This window comes from Lolium perenne, chromosome 5, assembly GCF_019359855.2.
Source record: "Lolium perenne isolate Kyuss_39 chromosome 5, Kyuss_2.0, whole genome shotgun sequence".
Taxonomy (NCBI): Eukaryota; Viridiplantae; Streptophyta; class Magnoliopsida; order Poales; family Poaceae; genus Lolium; species Lolium perenne.
The window spans coordinates 18,652,309-18,674,967 of NC_067248.2; the positions used below are offsets into that span (position 1 = coordinate 18,652,309).

The window sequence follows — 22,659 nt, forward strand, 5'->3', positions numbered from 1 at the left end:
CTTTTTTTTACTTCATCATAACATCAAGGTTAACATCACGATTCATGTTAATCCTAATTGCACATGTAACTGATCCATATATTTTCTAGACATTTTTTACATATTTCAGTCAGAAATGAATAGTTATGTAAGATATTGATCTCTCAATTTCTAAACCGTCTTGTGATAGGAGCAGGATCTATTTGTATAAGATAATTAATAATTTTGTTTTACATTATTAAAGACCGTGCTAGTTTATGGAAAAACACGAAATGATGGAACTCAGTAGGGGCCGGGTAAGCCGAACCCCAACCCCTGCTGCAGCAGCATCGTCTCCATGCCGGCACCGGCTAACCCCGGCGGCAGCGGCGCCATGGCCATCATCATCATCTGCTGCATCTGCATGTCCATCTCTCCGTCGTTGCTGCTGGCGTTGCCTGCGCCGAACTGATCAAACCCAACGGCGCTGTTGCTGACGAGGAACTGCTGCACCTGGTTGTTGTTGTTGGAGGAGCGGGCCCTGGCCTGCATGGCGCGGCCGTGGTTGAGTGCGTCCTGCAGCACCTGGTTGGCGCGCGCGGCGACAGCGTCCTGCACCTCCGCCAGCGCCGCCGCGAACGCCATCAGCTCCTCCTCCCCCATGTCGCGGACGTCGGCCTCCAGCCACGCCGTCACGGGGCTCGCCGCGGAGCGCTCCTTGGCCATGGCCGCCTCCGCGCGCTCCTTCCGCGCCTTCTGCGCGTCCAGCTGCGCACTCAGCTCCCCGACCTGGCGGTTCAGCTCCGCCAGCTGCCTGCTGTCTTCTCCTCCTCCTCCTCCGGCCGCCGCCGCCGCACCGGTCGGAGCGAAGCGCTCGAGGATGGCCTCGACGGAGGGGTGGCCGAAGGAGAATGCCTTGCCTGCCGGGGAGAAGACGACCGCGGCCACCTCCGCGCCGCACAGGATTGCCAGCTCGCTGGCCTTCTTGAACAGCCCGGCGCGGCGCTTGGAGAAGCACACCTGACGCGCCTCCTCGCTCTCGATGCGGCGGATCTCGATCTTCTGCCGGCCCATGCTCGTGCGCCGCGGCGCCATTGCCACACTCAAAACCTTTCTGGATCGGAGGAGGAGAGGGAGGAGCGCTGATCGCTCTCCATCGTCATGTCATGTGGCGTGCTTATATAGCGACGGAGAGAAGAGACGAGCGAGGTACTCATGCCGAGTTGGCAACTCATTCATGGCGAGTGCAAATTCTCATCTGTCCACTGCTGTATATACTCTGAGTTGTCACGCGTAGGAGAAAGATCGATGTACTCCTATATGACCGGATTTCGACACTGTCACAACAGCTTAGATCGATGAGGGGCACAGTCAGAACGAAATTTTAGTGGGCACAAATCATCGAGACCATCTAGTTTGGACAGGTCACAACCATATGATCGTCACCATGATCATCACACTCTCGATTCTCCACACAACCCAGGGAGCTGAGATGATACAAGGATATGCACTCCACACGTTTTTCTTACTAATTCTAAACGATTTTGGATTTATTTTGACAAATTTTTTTTTTTGGAAATTTATCATGCGCATGAACTCTCTTCTCATGCATAGCTAGCTACAGTAGTTCCTTGCTAGCGGAATAACAACAATGGGGTGGTGAATGCGATCGAGCTAGCCGACGGTTAATGGTAATTAATGAATTGCTATTCTGGGAAATGGTTAAGTTGATGCTAGCTAGGATGTCCATTACTCTAATCTTCATGTGCTTCCTTTTTTTTTCTTGGAGATTGATAGGGATCATTGATGCATTGCTCTTGGGTGACAGCCCTGAAGGGTGTGTTTCTAGCTACGCATGCATTCATGCGATCGTGTCTATGACCCATTACCCCATTAATTTGTGAGGTTATGTCACCACCTTTTTTTTTTGATAAAGGATGTTTTATTACTTTTTGGAAGCAATTACATCCAGCCTCTGCATAACCAGGATGCACACAGCCGTTTATGAGTCTTAAGTCCAAACAATGTCAAACTAAAAAACTAGGCGAAATACATGTCGCAACGATGAATCATATAACGCCTAAGGAGTGGGTGGGGCTTCAATCCGTAGGCTATGCTGTCACCCATGTAGGGAAAAGTATCCCTTGCCGTAGCCTCCAACCATGTACAGACCTCCGTAAATAGGTCTCGGTTATCCATGCGCTGAAGAGGTAACCACAAACGGAAAATACATGTACATCTGTAGACGACCTGCAACAAAGAGCAATTTTTATCGTTAAAAATCTTGTCATTTCTACTAAGCCAAAGCGCCCAGATAACTGCTAGCGCCCCCGCCCTAAGAAGCAATTTGAACCTTGAATCTATACCATGAAGCCAATTGCCAAAGACATTGGTCACACTAGTCGGAGGATACAAGGTAGACGCTACTTGGATGACAGACCAAATAGATCTCGCAAATTAGCACTGGAAGAAAAGATGTTTAATGGTTTCATCATGATGAAAAAAAACACATCGAGTACTTTCGTGCCAATTCCGCTTAACAAGATTGTCCTTGGTGAGGATAACACCTCGACGAAGATACCATCCAAATATTTTTATTTTTAATGGTATCTTCATCTTCCAAATTTTCTTATTATTATCAACTGGTATATCAGAATGAAGTATGGCGATGTATAAAGATTTGACCGAGAAAGAGCCATCTACATGTAAGTTCCACCTAAATTCATCTTATTCAGGTGATAGGTTAATATCCCCCACTCTTTGAATTAGTGCATTCCATGCCAATAGTCTTTGTCCTAGCAAAACTCTTCTGAACGTCACGTTCGGTGGCGAGGTAGCCATTACTGTAACAATGGTATCACCTTGGCGACGAACAATACTATACAACGCAGGATACTGTTCACTTAGGGGTGCATTGTCTAACCAAACATCTTCCCAGAACCGTATCTGCTCCATTCTTGATTGAGAAAGTACCATGATGAAAAAAGACATTTTTTGTCGCCATTAGCCCAGCCCAGAAATGTGAATCCCAGGTTTCCAAACCACTTGGGATAACGTCTTGGAGCCGATATATTTTCTCTGAAGAATAGTTTGCCAAATCCCATCCTCGGTAAGAAGCTTAAAAAGCCATTTACCCAGCAGAGCTGAATTCTTGACCTCCAGGTGATGAACTCCAAGCCCGCCTTGATCTTTGGGACTACAAACTATACTCCATTTAACCAATCGATATTTCTTCTTCTCACTGTCCCCTTGCCAAAAAGAATCTGGATCGATAATAATCAAGTTTATGCAGAATTCCTTTTGGCAATAGGAAGAATGATAACATATACAGTACCATATTTGTCAGTACCGAATTAATGAGTACCAATCTTCCCCCCAGGGACAATAATTTACCTTTCCAACTGCTAAGGCGCCTCTGTAATCTTTCTTCCACTATTTTCCATTCAGCAATTGTAAGTCTCCGATAATGAATCGGAATACCCAAATAGCAAATAGGAAATTGGCCTTGCCCACAACCAAACAACTCTTTATATAGAGCTGTATCATCTTGGGCATCACCGAAACAGAACAATTCACTTTTATGGAAATTGATTTTCAAACCCGACAACTGCTCAAAAGCCGCCAAAATTAATTTCAGGTTGTGAGCTTTTTCGAGATCGTGATCCATAAACAGAATTGTATCGTCGACATATTGAAGGATAGATAAACCACCATCAACCAGATGTGGAATCACACCTTCAATCTGACCATCAGACATGGCCCGCTCTATGAGTAAAGCCAGCATATCCGCCACAATGTTGAATAACATTGGTGATAACGGATCACCTTGGCGTAACCCCTTTCGTGTTTGAAAATAATAGCCGGTGTCATCATTAACCCGGATTGCCACACTACCTCCATACACAAATTCATTTATTAAAGCCAATATAAACCCGGATTGTCACCACCTATATAAACCCAATTTTATGAGATGTCACCAAACATAAAGTATTTAAATAAAATCCCTGTATTTCTTTACATACTAATAAAGGAAGTAAGGTTTCTCCCCAAATTTTCGTCCGTTTTTTAATTACCTCTATTTTTCCATCGAAATTACCAACATTGCCACCGCTTTATATCTCTACTTACTTAAAAAGACTAAAATGGTTTCTTATTCTGCCATCCACAATACGTTTCGTCGTTGCATGGTCGTTCCTTTCGTCGTCCGCTGAACCTTCGCAAGTAGCTTCGCCCGCCCCGCAAATAACGCCTCGCGAAAGAAATGCGTCGTCAAACTTTCCCCGCAATCAGCCCCAACCACGCCCATACAGCTCCTCTCCGATCGGCACGCCGCCCGCAGCTCCGGCTCCCTCATCCACCTCTCAGCCTCCAACGTCCCTCCCCGCGCCATCCACCTCATGTCGCGCTGCACCCCCGCCATGGCAACGGCCTGAATGCATCCTGCAGTGGATGGCCGTCAACATGTGGAGCAATGTCCGCGGCGCCGCCAGCCACCATAGCGCCGCTGGACTCTGAGGGCTTGAGGCCTGGCGATTCAACCAGTTCCACAACCCACGCCCAGTACTCGCGTATGCGGACCCTCTGGAGCAGGCTGGGGAACCGCATCGATTCCAGAAGATCGCCATCACTATGGGAATGATCTGCATCAAATCGATCCAACCTTACAATTTGAATCTCGGAGATATCTGAGCGGTTCAAGGAGCCGGGGTCATGGGCGAGGAGAGCAATCCGACGGCGAGGGCTTCGACATCACCACGCGGCGGCGTTCCGCTACTCCTCCCGATGGGAATCAAGGCTTCAATTTTACTGGCAAATTTGGTAATTTTCCCTGTTTGACTTTCTTAAACATACGGCAAGACTATTGCTGGGAGACAAGTAGCGAGAATCAATCCCCGCCCTCCCTACATCGAGTTCCTCCGCCGCCAGCCCGTCCCGTCAAAGTGATTCTGTACTGTAGTTGATTCTGCATCAGAGTGCTCTATCGATTTGCTCCTATTTTCGCTTCTCAGGTAGCTTCGTTGGACATGGTTGTGATTTTTTGGAGAAGAAGCACTATTGCAGTTCAATATAGAGTCAAAAGCAATTTGCAGCTACCAGAGTAAAGTTGTCTCAACTCCACGACGATTAGGTTTTCTTCTCTCTATATTTATTTCTACACCTCATCCACCAGGCCAAGCGCATCATCAATATGTTTCCATGGTAATGATTCAACTCATCTCTATTTCTCTCTGAATTTTCTAACTGCGGCAGGTCAATGGATGAATGAAATCGCTATGCACTCGTGTTGGACTATCGATGGTCACAAGATTTAGCGACTGTTGATGGAATAAAAAATAACATCATGCTTCCGGTTTATGCAAACTCATCCCAGGAGCTACTCTGTAGTGTTCTTCTAATTGTATATGGTAATGTTGATTTAGTCGCTAAATTCAGAAATATCCCTGCTGCTGCAGTCCCGAGTGGTGACGGTGCCATCGTGGACTAATACTTCAGAACTTCTGATCCACACGTACACCTTGCACTGGGTGCTTCAGTGGGGGCAACACCTGACCACCGACATGTTCGAGCCCGGCGTGATGATATGGAAGGCGCAACAGAATAAACAGAGATGGGGAGCATATGGAGGGCTACAAATCCTTCCTCCCATCCGTCTGCAATGTGTGATGAGGGACAAGCAACATCAGCCGGCGCTCCATCACTGGCCGCCGCGCTGGTGACAGTGGGAAGGGGAAGATGGCGGCAGCATTCGGGGTTCACCAGGAGAATAGTGCATCTGGGTGTGCGGTGTCAGAGTCAGAGGCGGAGGTGGTACAGAGTGCGCGTTGTCCGACAGGTCGCTGATGCCCATGGCCATCGGCCAGAACGTGTTGGGTCGCTGATGCAGGACGGCGGCGCAATCGCCACAGTAAATTCAGAGGCATGAAGCCATGAACTGAACAACTAGCTAAAGATAGCATGCAATCATTCTATATTGCACTTCAACCATCAAGCACTTCAGAAGATTTGGGGCGTTCGAGTGCACCGGGCACCAGTGTCTCGACAAGACGACGGTGATCACGGTCGCGTGGACCTGTTGTTGAGGATTGTCGCGCGGAGGTGCCCCAAGTGCAACTGCAGGTAAGTGCTTAACCTGAATCTTTTGCTCACAAGCTAATTATTTTCAAGTCACAAACTACAGTGAGGCAGGTTCCTATCTGCTACATGCGTGGATTTTCATGTGCATGCATTCTATCTGCTACACATTGGCTTTTCAGGTGCATGCATTCTATCTGCTACATGCGTGGCTCCATGATGATGGGTGCATATATATATATGTTTGCACGAATATGGAGTACTAATTTGCATAACTATCCTCAGGTTAAAGCATGCACCGTACACCTAATTTTGGTATGCAAAAAGCCACAATCTTATTCATATTTCACATCAAAATATTGGAGTCTTCATACTTCTTCCATTGATCTCAACTGATTTACGTAGAGAACTTCAGATACGTTGGTTAGGCAATGCCTTCTACGGCTCTTCTTTGTTGGTACAAATAAAAAAAGGTGGCATATTTTCTTTCTTCAACAGTAAGATAGATTGGAAATCATAGGTAGAACAAAGAGAAGCAAATATTTATTTTCAAATTTAGTAGTGAAGGAACGTGTAGTATATATGTTCTACTTCCTCTAGATATATTCATTTTTTGTCAGTTATTTTCTGGTAGTGAAGAAAATATTTAATAAAAATTAACCCGTATGCACGGGTTGTATTCTCAAATACTTACTAAGATGGGCATCTTCAATATTTATTTTGATTCAGAATGATGCATGGACTTATTACTTAGCATGCATTTAATATTTTCTTGCATTTTATTGTTGTAATGGGATACAGTATTAAGATTTGTCAATTTTGTTCTTGATTGTAATTCTTGGACGATTAGCTACATAGTACTCATGTCCTTTTGTAGATTGTTGAGCTTTAGAATGAAAGAATCGTAAAGTTGAATAGACTTGGGCACCAGGTAGATAAATTAATTTGATTTGGGTGTTGCCAATGATTAAAGATGAATCGACGAGCAGGTCACCTGCAGGCTGTCAACATTTATAACTACCCATGTATACCCATGCTATTGTTTTGCAAGTTGTGCCATTGTTAGTAGTACAAAATGTAAGATTGCAAGAATGTTTTAGAGAAGAGCTTGACACATCATTTTACTACTTGAATCATTTTGGAGTTCGTACAATGTTTCCTTATATCTAGATATTTTTTGCATACATATATGTATGGTAAGGTGATTTGTTTTCATTTGAAGCTACTGCGCGTCAACACTTTCTCATTTCATCTTTTTTAATTAGACGTGCGTGATCTGATAAATCGCATAACAGATGGACGCATCAAGAGGTCCGATTGTGGTTTGGGTTGTTGATCTGAGAGCCTTGCAAGACCTCTATTACTCTATAGTGCATATGAACGAAGTTGTTTAACATTGTGGCGGATATGCTAGCTATTATTATTGAACGCTCTAAAGCAGACGGTCTTATTGAAGGAGTGGTCCCACATCTTGTTGATGGTGGACTCTCTATACTTCAATATGCCGATGACACAATCTTATTTATGGAACATGACCTTGAGAAAGCGACAAATCTTAAGTTGATACTTTCAGCTTTTGAAAAGCTTTCTGGGCTTAAAATAAATTTCCATAAAAGTGAATTGTTCTGCTTCGGTGATGCTCAACACGAGGCTTCCTCATATGCCGAACTTTTCGGATGTGGGATTGGCCAGTTCCCAATTAGCTATCTGGGTATTCCGATTCATTATCGGAGACTCACTTTAGCTGAGTGGAAACAAGTTGAGGAAAGACTTCAGAAACGTCTAACGAGTTGGAAAGGAAAGCTACTGTCTCTTGGTGGAAGGTTGGTTCTCATTAATTCAGTGCTAAGCAATATGGTACTGTATATGATTTCCTTCTTCCAATTGCCTAAAGGAGTCTTGCATCGATTAGATTATTTTCGATCTAGATTCTTTTGGCAAGGAGATGGTGAAAAGAAGAAATATCGTCTGGCTAAATGGAATATACTTTGTCGACCAAAAGACCAGGGGGGACTCGGTATCCATGATCTTGAGATCAAAAACCGAGCCTTACTTGGAAAATGGTTATTTAAACTTCTTTCAGAAGAAGGTATATGGCAAACGATTCTAAAGAGAAAGTATATGGGTTCAAAGGCTTTGTCCCAAGTGGTTTGGAAACCTGGTGACTCACACTTTTGGGCTGGTCTTATGGCGACAAAGAGATTCTTTTTCCCATACACATCTTTCTCGATCAGAGATGGATCTCAGATACGGTTTTGGGAGGATAAATGGTTAGGAAATACCACCCTTCGGGAACAGTATCCTGCTTTATACAGTATAGTCCGCCACAAATCTGAAACCATTGCAACGGTGATGCATAATTCTCCGAGTAATATGGCATTCAGAAGGGATATTCTAGGCCCTAGGCTAGAATCCTGGAATTCTTTGCTGCAACGACTCGAAAGGGTTCAATTGATGCAGGGGTCCGATGTGGTTAGATGGAATCTAAATGAGAGTGGAAAATTCTCAGTAGATTAAATGTATAAAGCGTTAATCCAATCAGACACGCCAGTTTTTACCAATAAAAAAATCTGGTCTATGAAGATACCACTAAAAACAAAGATATTTGCGTGGTATCTTCGTAGGGGGATAATTCTTACTAAGGATAATCTTGTAAAGCGTAATTGGCAGGGTAGTAAAAAGTGTGTCTTTTGTCATCACGACGAGACAATTGATCATCTTTTTTTCAACTGTCAATTTGCGAGATCTGTATGGTGAATAACCCAAATAGGTTCGACCTTGTATCCCCCTCAGAGCGTGGCCAATTTTTTTGGTGACTGGCTCAATGGGGTAGATCGTAGGTATAAAACTTTTATTAGGGTGGGAGCGATTGCCATTATTTGGTCGCTTTGGCTATGTAGAAATGACAAGATTTTCCATGATACTAACTCTTCATGTTTGCAGGTTATCTACCGATCCACCGCTTTGCTCCGTTCGTGGTCCTTGCTTCAGAAGCCGGAGAGCCGAGACCTCTTTATGGAGGTTTCTACACGGTTGGAGGATGTGGCGAAGGATATTTTTTCCCAACATGGATGGCGGCGTAATCTAAGGATAGAGTCCTAGGAGTCGTAGCTGTCATTCCATGTCGCAGACTTTTGTGCTGGTTTTTGTTTTCCTTGCGCGGATACTTCTTTGTTTTTTCGTGAGTGTGCGGCTGTGTGCATCTTGATATGCAGAGGCCGGGTGTAATACTTTTTATAAGTAATGAAAGCGCCCTTTATCGAAAAATATGAACGAAGTTGTGAGCTAAAAGATCTGTCATGGTTTGACCACTTTTTCAGACTGGAGAGCATACAGTCAGGTCAGACCCTCAACAAATTATCAACATATACAGATTATAATGATATGAGGGTTGTGCTTGGATAAATTTGTGTACATCTCTCGAAGACTGTACTATTTGATATGGCATCATTGGGTGTACTATGTCCACAACTCACTTGTATAAAATAAAACCAATATTTATTACCAGGTAAATACATTATTTGTTGCTCCTCCTTTACCCATTTGGTTTAAAGATCCAGTTTAACGAATTACTCATTAAACTTGTTAACCTTGGTCAAAATTAATGTCAATGCCGGGTTTACTGAAGTACAATGACAACTTTATCGAAGTGGAGTGACTACTTATCAAAATGTTGACCTAACGGTCGAAGAAGCCAGGAAAATATGGTAGATCCATCCTTGCCGGCCGCCGCCACCCCCAAAACCGAAGAAGGCCATGAGCCTTCGGAAGGAGGGTGCGCAGAGGACTCACTGGCCACCATAGGAACCGCAGCCTACTGGGTCACCCAGGCCGACCAACACCATGGCAGGCCGCCTCCTCCACCGCGAGATCCTGGGACCGCCGCCCCGGCGCCCAGCTCGCCCCGGCGCTGCACCGGCGACCAGCGCCTTCGACGAGCCTGGCACGAAGACCTCTACCACACATCTATGCCTCCACGGCAGGTCGCCCCCATAGCCTTCGGCGTCAAGGGCGCCGCTGCCACCGCTTCGTAAGGAGAGGGAGGGGGCGGCAGCGGCGGCGGGATGTGGCCGGAAAGGGGAGCCCGCGGGCGGTGGCTAGGGTTTCCCTGTGTCGCCCCGTGCGGGAGCAACACGGGGTCGGGGTCCTTGGATTTTCCTTTTGACCAAATACAGGGGGCCTTACTGCAATAAGGTCTCGGCTTTGTCACATGCCCCTTTGTTTCAATTTCTTCTCCATCTCCGATTTTCGATGTTTGGCCTCATCAATTTGCTTCTAGAAATGAGTAATCTAGGTATCTCAATTCTGGATCAAGGACTGTAACTTCTTTACCATGATCTCATATGTCTTTAACAAGTTCTTCTGGTCTTGTATTTTAGAAAACAAGCGTGAATCTTATGGTGATGCTGCTATTGGTTTAGGATTTTTTTTCTCTCTGTGAGTATGCTTAGAGTTATGAAAGCCTCATGAGGTCATCTATGACTAGCTTATCAGCAGTTAGAATCTTGTCTAGGTCATATGGGGTGTGAGACTCCTGCAGCTGAATGTATACTGCTTTAAAGAATGGGATACTGGATTTTGGAACAAACGAATGATATTACAGCCACAGTCTTTCGTGGTGCTGTCATATACTTGGGATTTTTTTTACTAGACAAACACTTTGGGCGTGTCCCAATTATACTTCGCTAATTAACCATACCAGTCTGTATTTAGACCTGGTGTGAATACTTTTGTAAAGCACGCCGCTTCATTGTTGAAACAAGCACACATTGAGACATTGAAAAAAGCATATGTCCATTCATATTTGTTAAAGGTGAAATGATAACAATCTTCTTTATTGAAATCCTTTGATTGGTTACGAGTTTCCCCTGCCTCCCGGGTCGCACGCGCGGGCGACTCCAGAGACGACCACGAAACCCTAAAAGAGCGTGTCGCGACCCTACCTGGCCGGCGCAGGTGGTGGCGGCGCGGCGCCCAGCCGCCAAAGGCGGTGGGCTGTGTGGTGCACCCCTATGAAATCACTTCGCGCGGAGGAGCGTCGTCGCGCGCACCGGGAGGCGGCGCGGTTATGGAGCGGCTGATGATGGCATGGCCTGATGGCGCGGCAAGGCGATGCCAGAGGCTGTGCAGCGGTAGTGTTGAAAGTTAAGTAACTAAACTTATCTCCAGTACTTCAAAAAGCAAACTAAACAAGCAAATTAAATCTTAACCGTCCATACGCATCCATCCCATGCCATTTCATTTTTTTCATTTTCTTTTCTTTTCTTGCTTTGCTTTGCGTTTTCTTTTATTACTTTTATTTCTTGCCAGTTATGATTTGTGTATATGTATTGATAAATGAAATATAAGGACCCGTGGTAAGGCACGGACATTTGTACTATTACTTAAAAAGGAGGAATTTTCTTCGGTCGGTGCTCTGATTCCAAATTTTTTTTGATTGCTTTTCCCTCCCACTAAATCCATTAATACTGCCATGCCATGATACCGGTTCAGTTTATACCCCTTCTCACTAAGATCGTAGGCCACACGGTAACCGCCTGTTCCTGCTCACGAAGTGCGCGAGAAGAGGCGTCAGAGGGCCTTCAACCTCCGGGAAGGGTGAAGAGTGGGACCAGGTGGTGCCCTAGCATGACGGCGTCGATGGGCGCCGGAAGGAGGAAAGGCGCGACGAGGGGATCGAGGAGGGACGCGATGGAGGCGACATCTGCCGCCCGTTCCTGCTTGCCACGCATGCGAGAAGGGACGCCAGAGGGCTGTCGACCTCGGGAACGATGAACATAGGGAGCATGCGGGACAGGTCAACGGATGGCTGGCAGCTTGACTTGTGATGCACGCAGAGGGCGTGGTGTAGGTGGCTGATCACGACAATGGCGGTGGTCGCAGGTTGCTCTCTTCATGACGATGCAAGAAAGGAAGAGCATGAGAGAGGAATTAGCTCAAGGTCGATCTGACAACCTCTGACTAACCTACAACTCCAAAGCCGACATGTCGAAACAGCTAACAACTGGAAGTTTGGATCCCTTCACTCATATTTGCTTCTTTGCCCTCTAGAAATTTGTTGCAGACGTTTATGCGGTTATGCCCAAGCTAGCTTTGTTGTTGGAGTTCTTGTTGGTATGGAACCATTCTCTTTAAATCTAAATCTCAATTGTGAACGATAGTTGGAATATTATTTATGTGTCTAGGTTGTCCCCCTTCAACAAGTGTCTCTTTGGCAATATAACTATGGAAGTTAGGAGGAAGGAGCACATGTTTTCGTCAAGTGCAAGGAGGTTAACCTGGTGTGTGGTGGAAGCATGGACTGGAGCATGTTCGACATAAACGACCGCCTGGACAAACGCTGATATGGCACTACATATCGTGTGGAAACTATTGGAGAATTTGAGGATTCAACTAATGACTGCTTACTGGAGTAACCAGAATAGTATCCGTCTAGGAGATATTAGAATAGTATCCATCTAGGAGATATTTCTTTCTCGGTTGAAGATGTTGCTCATTAGGTTTGGTGCTATTCTATATATGTACATTGAGAAATGAAATTTGAGACCCGTAGCAAGCGCACGGGCACTTGTACTAGTAATTAAAAAGCAGTTCACGTTTCTCCGTAGCGGTTGCATCATACGTGGCTGGGCCTGGCCCAATTTCATCGCACGCCGTAGCAGACTAGCAGTCGCGCGAAGCGCGAATACAAAACCCATCGTACAGGTTCGCTTTTCTTCCACCCCTGAACAGATCCCGTACAGGTTTATCCCCATCTGGCCGCCACCCATCGATCTCTGCCTAGCAGCGCGTGGGTGCGCTCTCCACCTTCCCGCGACGAGGCGTCTTTAGCCTCTTCGCCGGCGTCGAGCGGCCAGCCCGTATACTCGGCGATGGGAGGATCTTGGAGCTGGACCCGGTTGCGGACACGCATGAGGCGCTCCGCCTGCAAGTAGGATGGCGAGCGTGCAGTCGATCGCGTCGCGCAGCTCGCGCGCTCGACGGAGCACGTCACAAGGGCCATTCAGAGCGACGGTGACGCCCACGCGCCTCCCTCTCAGGCTGTGTGGTCGGCAAGAACGCAATGTTCCCTGTCAGATTGGTCTGTTTTTTAATGATTTGATCCGAAAAAATTCAGGTTCGTGAGAAGGCGGAACGCATCCAGAATTTAAGAGATCGTTTTCACTACTTCTGTTCGATTCTGGTTTCGGTGGTTTGTACGTGCTCTCTGCTGATTCAGTTGGTACTGTAAATTTTGGTGCACCAGCAATGTCTTCGTAACTTCCCACCTCCAGATTAGTTCTATGGCATTATCGCTGGGACCTTGGACATACTAATCTGGATCAGCTCGCGAGAATGTCCTCTGCCAAGATTGTATGAATCGAGGTTCAGCACGGCGAGAGACCGACGCGGCAGCGGGTAAGCTGGGCATACCAGTTCTCGGCGGCCCTGGGTCAGGGGTCTTGTTCTCGGCGGTGCCTTCCAGTTGTTTCATGTAATAATGTACAAATTATAAAGTTTCTCTGTGTTTAAGGTCATGAAAAGTCGGTTTGGAGTCCCTGCGAATGTTCTTCCCTTAGGACAAGCTGGTTGCATCCGTGATCCGTTTTTCTATGCGAGGTAAATGAGAAAACTTTACAGATCCGAAAGGAATTTTAAAAAATGCCAAAAAAACATTTGTTCTAAATTTTATAGCTTACATTTTATAGCTTACATTCAATATAGAGTTCGATGACTATCATGGCGGAAAATCGTTGTTCTGAACTTTATATTTTACATTCAATATAGAGTTTGATGGCTATTCCATATTGTCTTCCTTTTTAGGGGGAATCTGTACTGGTTATTTCCAAACTGTTGTCGATGAATGAGAAAGTATAGATAGATTACAATATTAAGATTTCCATACAATTCTTAGTCTAAGACTCTAAGTAGAACTAAGAAAATGCATTGTGCGTCCTAGATATACATCAATAACACATTTTTTTCTTTCGAAATGGAGACTCTCCCCCAGCCTCTGCATCGAGTGATGCATACAGCTTTTATTGATGATTATTAAGTTTAAGTGTATGTTTTACAAAAAATTACATCATGGGTCACACAGGGTTGAGACATGAATCAACCATCTAAAGACAAGAGAAAACATGTGGCGACTCTGCGCTACCATGTTAATCTAAGATCAAAACGCCAGCTGAACTGGTTGTATATATCCCGTGCAACCTTCTCTGGCCGGTTGCACCCAATATCCAAGTCCTCGCGTTTCTCCGTTGGTTGTAGGCAGGACCACATACGGATCCAATGTGTAGCCATTGATATTACCTGCATAAAAGAAGTTGATTTTGCATTGTTAAATATATAATCATTCCGAGTATTCCACATGGCCCATAATAAAGCACAAACACCAACTCTGATGTGCACTTTATCTTTCTTTGGTACACCTCGCGTTTCTTTGGTACATCAATAACACATGGCAAATGCATTGTTCGTCATTCCATTTTATCCGTGGTCAAGTTAATTAAAGTGGTTGTAAAACAAAATTATAGTCTCATTAGGCTCAATATTGTTTACTGACGCTTTGGTATTACATTCAGTTAACAAATAAATCAACCCATATACATTTCCATATGTACTTTTTTCTTCAGAAATGAGGGTTAAGTGTATAGGGTTGCTACGAAATGAATGGAGACTGGTATTATTTGTGGATTTCTTAGTCGATCAAGGTATGCCTAGAGTTTTTGTTGTGCAACTTTACGAGTCAAATTTTCTTGGTCTACATAGTACTCTCTCCGTCTAAAAATAGATGTTTTACTTTTACCTAGATACAAATGTATGTATATGCATTTTAGTTATAGATACATCAGTATCTAAAAAAATTGAGACACTTATTTTTAGACGGATGGAGTAGCTTGTTTAACTTGAGATATACAAATGACTACTAAGATTAAGAATAATAGTCTTGGATCTTCGGCCAAAAGTTAATGTTTTCGCTCCGGTGCAACGCATGGGTATTTTTCCTATTTTAGATAAAATCCCCTAAATTGCCATGAGAGAGGCAATCAACATGTATCTTACCATGGGATGTATGAGAGATTGACGCCCCACTTCTATATTGTAATGAGACTAGGCCTGGGTCGAATGTCATGAGCTAAACCAGTAGCTTTCGGTATCGACTTGGCTCAAACTCGATGTCCACATTCAGTGTTCTAACCGCACAAGCATAACTACGCATAGATCGGCTCTGATGCCGCCGATGGGGTTCGTAGCAAAAACAATAATTTTTGTAACAAGTGTAATCTGATTGCCCAGATGTATCTAAGAGTAATGTTGTAATGGAAAGTGTTTCGGTGATGTACCCTCGTAGAATAAAAGCGGTTAACGTTCCGCTAGAACGTGGATGATGTAGTCATACTTCGTCGCCGACCTCAGGGTCGCGAAGCTCCTCGTATAATGACAGGTGCCACAAGTGGCAGCACCTCCGAGGTCTCGCACACGTACTGTCCGGCGGTGACTCCCGTACCTTTCATCCAACTGATATTGCGGAAGTAGATCTTCTGGATCGGAACCCCAACATCATGGAGGTGTACCGGGATGGACTGAACCCTCGCATGGGCATCTCTTCGAGGAATCGCGTGTGGGAGATAAAACTAGAGGGAGAGAGAGAGGGGCACCCTGAAGAGGAGGCCTCGGGAATCGTCTGCTCTCCTCCCTCCACGTGCCCCCACTATATATAGGGGGAGGGGTCAGCCGACCGACATGGAGGAGGGGTTGGCGCGGCGGTCGGCCCCCTTGGTGCGCCCCTAGCGAAATCCTAGCCAGCCTCCTTGGCCCATGGGGGGTCTAGCCGACCCTCTTAGTGGGCTCCCCTCCAAGAGGGGCCCATTAAGGTGGGCTGCCTTATTTTAATAATAAATAAATAATATTTAATTCATTTAATTAATATATAATACACATTATTCATTCCGCGATGATCCGAGACACCTCCCGAATCACTTGGAACACCCTTCGGACTCTCCCGAAACCCTTCAGTTCTCTCTTCTCTATTCTCTAGTGTTTCCAACAAATCCAAAAGCATCTTTAAGCATCACCAAACCCTTAAGCGTGTTAACCTACAGTTCATGAATACTACAGACATGATCGAGACGCCTCTTTGATCAATGATCATCAGCGGGACCACGATGCCCGTAATGACCCCTATGCATTACACAAATATACATAAGCTGTTGAACCATAAATGTTGAGTCCTATTCCCTTTGTTACTTCGATAGCAGACTTGTCCGAGACCTGATCGTTGGTAACATTACACCTGGTTCATTCTCGTTACCGACAAGAATACTTAACTCGTTCCCCTGATATTCCATCCTCATGACCTAGTCATACGCTGCAGCTTTATGGATGTAATCTCACCGATTGGGCCTAGAGTATCTCTCCATCATGAGGATGAAAAAAATCCCGATCTTGATACATACACCTCAGCCTATCCCTTAGGAATACCTAGAAACTAATTACCATGTTACGGTTGATGCAATCAAAGCAGCCTCCAGTGATAACAATTAGATATGATCTCACTGTCTACAGATTAGGTTACTACGCTTTCAGAATTGTCGCAATGGTGAACTTTGTGATTTTATCGTGTTGCAATACACTACAAGAAAAGTTCTGATAGACAACGTCCCAAAATCGTCCGCTAAGGGGTATTTTTCGTCGCCTATGGGCCTAACCAGACGATATGGGTTCTGTTGTCGAAACTGCGTCAGGCAAAGTTCTACGACGATTTTTTCGGTCCGTCGCGCTTGGGCGCCCTTCCGCCACGGAAAATCGGACCGTTGCAGAAGTGTTTCCGGGAGCCCGTTGACTGCTGACGTCATGCAAACTGACACGTGGCAGACGCCATTAACTGGCAGTTAACGGCGTTAACCGGCTGAAACCCCGTGGTAGATGGTAGGCCCACACGAGGCCTGCCACGTCTTAAGCGGGCCGGCCCATTAAGTTTACGGGCCGGGCCAGCTGACTTAGTTTGACTGGTCAACTATATAGCTAGGCTGGTCCATTAGTTACGTGGGCCGGGCCTAACCTCTCAGGTTGACTGGTCAAAACTTTAATGGGCCGGCCCACTAAGCATGTGGGCCGGGCCGAATGCACTCGCTTGACCGGTCAACAGGCAAAAGGGCCGGTCCACAAGACATGTGGGACCCACTTTCCTGTTATCGGGCCGGCCCATTTACAAAGTGGGGTCCATCTTAAAGCAAGTGGGCCGGCCTAAGAAGTTATTGGGCCAGCCCAATTAGCATGTGGGTCCTACTTTCCTGCTATCGGGTCGGCCCATTTAGTACGTGGGGTCCACAATAGATCTAATGGGCTGGCCCAACAAAAGAGTGGGCCGGGCCAAAAACACAGGTGAGTCCCACTTTCCTGTTAAAGGCCCGGCCCATTTATTATGTGGGGTCCACCATATAGCAAGTGGGCCAGCCCAAGAAAATAGTGGGTCGGGCCAAAAACACAGGTGGGTCCCACTTTCCTGTTAAAGGGCCAACCCATTTAGTATGTGGGGTCCACCATATAGCAAGTGGGCTGGCCCAACAAGATAGTGGGCCGGGCCAAAAACACAGGTGGGTCCCACTTTCCTGTTAAAGGGCCGGCCCATTTAGTATGTGGGGTCCACCATATAGCAAGTGGGCCGGCCCAACAAGATATTGGGCGGGCCAAAAACACAGGTGGGTCCCACTTTCCTGTTAAAGGGTCGACCCATTTAGTATGTGGGGTCCACCATATAGCAAGTGGGCCGGCCCAACAAGATAGTGGGCCGGTCCAAAAACACAGGTCGGTCCCACTTTCCTGTTAAAGGGCCGGCCCATTTAGTATGTGGGGTCCACCATATAGCAAGTGGGCCGGCCCAACAAGATGGTGGGCCGGGCCAAAAACGCAGGTGGGTCCCACTATCCTGTTAAAGGGCCGGCCCATTTAGTGTGTGGGGTCCACCACAAAAGCTTTTGGGCTGGCCCAACAAGTTAGTGGGCCGGCCCAATTAGTATGTGGGGTCCACGGTAAATCAGGTGGGCTGGCCCGACGAGTTAGCGGGCCGGCCCAATAAGCTTGTGGGGCCCACTTTTCTGTTACTGGGCCGGCCCAGTAGTGGGTGGGGTCCACCTTAAAGCAAGTGGGCTGGCCCAATAAGTAAGTGGGCCAGCCCGTTTAGTTGGTGTGTATATGCCGGCATAATAGGCGCTTTAGGATTTTGCGGGCCGGCACATATGTGATTTCGCTTAATTGGGCCGTTTAAGTGATGAGAATTTGTGATTTAGATACTGAGAATATTTACGCAACACATGATTTCTGTCGGATAGCCTCACTTACCACAAGCACCAAAGAAAAAATGCGCGAAAGAACTATAAAAACTAACTAAATATTGCATCAGCTGCAAGGCTTTGAAAAAATATTACAGAACTCAGAGAAATTGAATGGTAATTAAACCTAGCAATACAATGAAACGATCCGGCAATCTTTTAAGTTGTCCATGCAGCACCTATATCAGAAACAAAGACATTACAAGTTAAGACAGCAACAATGGAAAGGCAAAGACACTACAATATTGTTTGCCAAAGAATTTGGAACTCATCATTTCGTCGTTATAACAAGATCATTGTAATGCGCACAATAAGCAAACAAAGAGTGCATGCCGCATACCAATAGCCTATATAACAGAGCATGTTAGAATGAAACAACAGACTTACTACTGTCGAGTCCCATGCAAACCAACATGTTCAGGGAGTACAAGTTTGGCATGAACAACATAGTAGCAGGCTATAAATTTTGTAACAACAACTGAGCAAGATGAAGTTATGATGGCTACATCTACAGAGCAGAGAATGTAAACCAAAAATAGAAGTTACGATGGCAAAAGCTAAAGAGGAGGGAATGTGAACCAACATGTGCCAAGTGAAATTACTTCATTTTGGCCGTGAACTAAATAATACTTCTGAACTTATAGTGAAGGGGATGCAAATCAAGATGTTTCGGGATATAAACTTGTAATGAGCAACACATAGAGGATAGTTAATGCTGGAGCTTAGGATGGACCAGATACAGAATATAGTGGGATTACCTGTGAACTTGTATAAGAGGGAATGCAAACCAATATGTTCAGCATTCCATATGTGAGCGTCATGCCAAGTCAGAGAAACAAGTCAATAATGCAGCTTTTGAAGAACAAGATGACACGCAAAATTATTATCTAGTAGTATGACAAGTTTATTTGTACTACAGGCTAGATAGGAGAGTGATAGCATGCCAAACTAAGTCCTTACTTTGTTAGCTTACAATGAACTAGATACAAAACAATGGCATCACCTGTAGTACAGGGAATGCAAGCCAACATGTTCATGGAGTAAAAAATTGGCACAAATAATATAGTAGTAGGCCATAATTTTTGTAACAACGACTGAGCAAGATAAGTTATGGTGGCTAGATCTACAGAGCAGGGAATGTAAACCAAATATAGAAGTTACGATTCCAAAAGCTATAGAGCAGGGAATGCGAACCAACATGTGCAATCTCTACTACTTAAAAAGACTAAACTGGTTTCTTATTCTGCCACAATACGTTTGGTCGTCCAACCTACCTATGTCCATCGATCGCTTGCCCTCACGCATGCGCTGACAGGTGGGCAAGCCAGCAGGAAACCTCCTCGTCATGCCCCAACCCCAACCCCAATCCCTGGATCCGATCTCACGATACCAGGGGCAGGCGGAGGCCGCCGCCGTTGTGCTCCTCCTGCCGCTCACCCCGACCACCACTGCGGCAACGACGACGACAAGGATGGAGACAAGGCGGAAGCGCCGTCTCCAGTGCAATCCGGAGCGCACCGTCCACGCCGCCGAACTGGCTATCCTGTGAACCTCTCGGTCGCAGTGGACTACCGCCGACACTCCATCTTCCCCGTCGACGGTGAGCCCACCTCCCTATGTCCTCCCCTAACCTCTCCGACCCCGCATATGTGCGCCGCCGAGCATACCTGGAATTAGCTGATGCGCCCTTCTTCTCCACCACACATGTATGTGGGGATCCCCCTTGATCCTGGCGGCATGGCCAGAGACGAAGGCAACCCTCAGCCTCGCACGCGTCGCTGCCCGGCTTGGGGGCCAGATCGTCGGCTGCGGGGCTTAGATCGACGGGATGCGGGACCAGATCATCGGCTGAGGTCCGCGCCGCCTAGGTATGCCTCCATGGGCTCCAGCTATACTAGCAACCGTTGTTGTTTATTATGTTGCTGTCGCTACATACATTTGCAGCCGTGCGGCGTGGGCCGATCTGAGCTTCTTTGCTTTGGATTGGAGATTGGGATTTAGGACTTGTGAATCTGCCCGTTGTGCTGCGGCTGGTTGGCGTTCTGGGCTGGGAAGTATGGAATCAGGTAGTCTCATACTGCTAGCAAACTTGCAGACTAGAATCAAATTAGATGGAAACAGAAATATCAAGCACAGTAAGTACTGGTACAGCAGCAACAGGCTAGCGTAAATTGAGAAAATATCAAGCAACATATGTTTATCTCAATTCTCTAGATTTCATGGTCAAGTAGAACAGTACTACAAAGCCCCCATGCAATACCAAATAAAAGAGTAGAGATAGACAATGCCCATCATGTTTACTAGAATATTTTTGGAAGAGAGAAGCCAGTCTTTTGGGGAAGACTGGATGCAGAGCTCAATATTGTCCAAAATTTTCATGGCTTTTTTCTTATTCGTCTCCAGAAGAATGATGATGAATTTGATTATATTTTATGCCTTCAATCAGAGATAGAGGGTTGCTACCTCTCCATGCTGGAATTTGCTATCAAGAAGTTGCCAAGGTGTGAGGCATCAAACTGTCGTTGAGGTCTAAACACTCTTGGCTCCAACAAGGCTAACAGCTAGATCGGTAGCGGTGTCCAGGGCACCAGTAGCTACCTAGCTCAGAGCTATTAGTTGACAGGCGGCTTCATCTGCTCGCAAGTTGTGGTCCTTGAGTTGTTGACTGACCATGTATCAGAGGACACGCAACAACACACTTCCTGATCTTGTTGGTGAGTACTCTTTAGTGTACCATTTTCATGTAATCTGTGTTATCCTAATAGTTTTGTTTTAATTCTTAGGAAAATTTATCCATAGTCTGCTACTTTATTGAATTGGTGCTCTGCTCTCCGGATTAAAATCTTAATAGCATGAAACCAATGATTTATGTGTTTAGTGTTGTGGCCCGTTGCTTTAATAGTTCTCATGGTACAATACATGTTCATGTCTTCTTGCAGATGAACACCGGAATAGGAGTAACACATAATGTCAGCTTGCAGATTTTGGTGAGTACAATGCACATTGCCGGTTATGCATTTCAATTAGGTACTAGAAACAGTAACTGAAATGATGTGTATGTAAAATGTTGTCAGCACTAGGAGTGGCATCAATACATATTTGTAGAGGCTAAGTTGGTCTCCTTCCAGCCCTTATATCGAGTGTGCCAGCTCGGGGACTCACACCAAGATAAGTCTGCGAGGAAACATAGGTGATACCATGGTGCATATTGTTGTTCATTTGATTGTTTATTAAGCTGTACTAATCCATTTTTTGTTATAGGACATGCACTAGAATGAAATAATGCGGATATGTGTTAGTCATGTCATCTGGTTGTAGTACACAGTGTGTTGCCATGCCATCTGAAGATTAATTGGTTTCATTTTTTAGGGATGATCTCTGGAATCCATTGCCTCTTAACTGTCTCCCACTGACACAGCCGCTGCCGAGGTTTGCCGCCTACACTGTCCTTCCCTCTCCAACCAGGTAGCCACCATCGCGTAGGTTGATTGGCCGTCAGTGTGCCGCTCAGGAGGTCTGATCCATTTGTCCTCCTTTCATTTAAATTACATCCATGAATTGTTCAAATGGTTGAAAAATGCATAACAAATCATATATCCAAAGTCCTGAATTTTTTACTTTCTTGCGTTTGATAGAAACTCGTAGGTGAGTATTATGTCTTCAAGATGAGTCCGTAGAACAGTATCTTCTTCTAATATGTGGTATGATCTTCCGAGATGCTTTGAGCACAACGTTTATATATTTTGAAAAAAAAAATTGTTTGATTATTTTGATATGTAGTTTCCTAATTTCTAATCAATAGAAATTCTAATGATGATAAAATTATCATATTAAGTTTTAGAAAAGCAAGAAGCCATTCAATCTACAGTCATTAATTATTCATAGTAAAGATGAAAGGAAATATTGTTATATATTTTTAAAATGTTATTTCTTTGCTCGTTTTGATATGCTATTTCCTAATTTCTGAATAATGGTGATTCTAATGTTGAGAATATTTGTCCTATCAAGGTTCAAGAAAGTAAGAAATCAGTTAATGTGTAATTCCTTTTATTATTTTTCATCACGATATTATGCTATTGCTATATTCTTTGGTAGAACAATGGATGACCCTTCAGCTTTTTGAGTTCTTTGGTAGCGAACATAATACTTGGCACTTTTGCTTATGCTATTGCTATATTCTAATTCATGAAAACAGATTCAGAAGTTTGGATCCGTTGAAAGATCTATAGATGTGACACGGTACAGAGATTACCGTGAGCTGAGATCGGCCATCACATCCATGTTTGGACTCCAGGGGAAGCTTGAGCATCCT

The 22,659-nt window shown here is 45.2% G+C and overlaps 1 protein-coding gene and 2 long non-coding RNA genes across 5 annotated transcripts; 2 read left to right on the plus strand and 1 right to left on the minus strand.

Annotated features, from left to right (window-relative positions):
• Positions 1-230: 230 nt before the first annotated feature.
• LOC127321695 (agamous-like MADS-box protein AGL61) lies at positions 231-1,096 on the minus strand. Its single transcript, XM_051350720.1, has one exon. It carries the CDS (start codon positions 1,051-1,053, stop codon positions 262-264), a length of 792 nt encoding a protein of 263 aa, XP_051206680.1. The 5' UTR covers positions 1,054-1,096; the 3' UTR covers positions 231-261.
• Positions 1,097-4,170: 3,074 nt separating this feature from the next.
• Positions 4,171-7,569, plus strand: LOC139830966 (uncharacterized). Of its 3 annotated transcripts, none has more exons than XR_011744603.1 (3): positions 4,174-4,776; positions 4,968-6,075; positions 7,296-7,569. It is a non-coding gene; the product is annotated as an uncharacterized lncRNA (long non-coding RNA). The 3 variants fall into 3 exon arrangements; XR_011744604.1 differs by having other exon boundaries at positions 7,326-7,569; XR_011744602.1 differs by lacking the exon at positions 7,296-7,569 and having other exon boundaries at positions 4,171-4,776; positions 4,968-6,649.
• Positions 7,570-19,881: 12,312 nt separating this feature from the next.
• LOC127321694 (uncharacterized) lies at positions 19,882-22,327 on the plus strand. The gene is made up of 5 exons (XR_011745895.1): positions 19,882-20,413; positions 20,794-21,061; positions 21,287-21,334; positions 21,422-21,537; positions 21,717-22,327. It is a non-coding gene; the product is annotated as an uncharacterized lncRNA (long non-coding RNA).
• Positions 22,328-22,659: the final 332 nt, after the last annotated feature.

Coding starts and splice junctions, on each gene's coding strand:
- LOC127321695 (XM_051350720.1), bottom strand. CDS start 1,053: ATGGCGCCGCGGCGCACGAGCATGGGCCGGCAGAAGATCGAGATCCGC.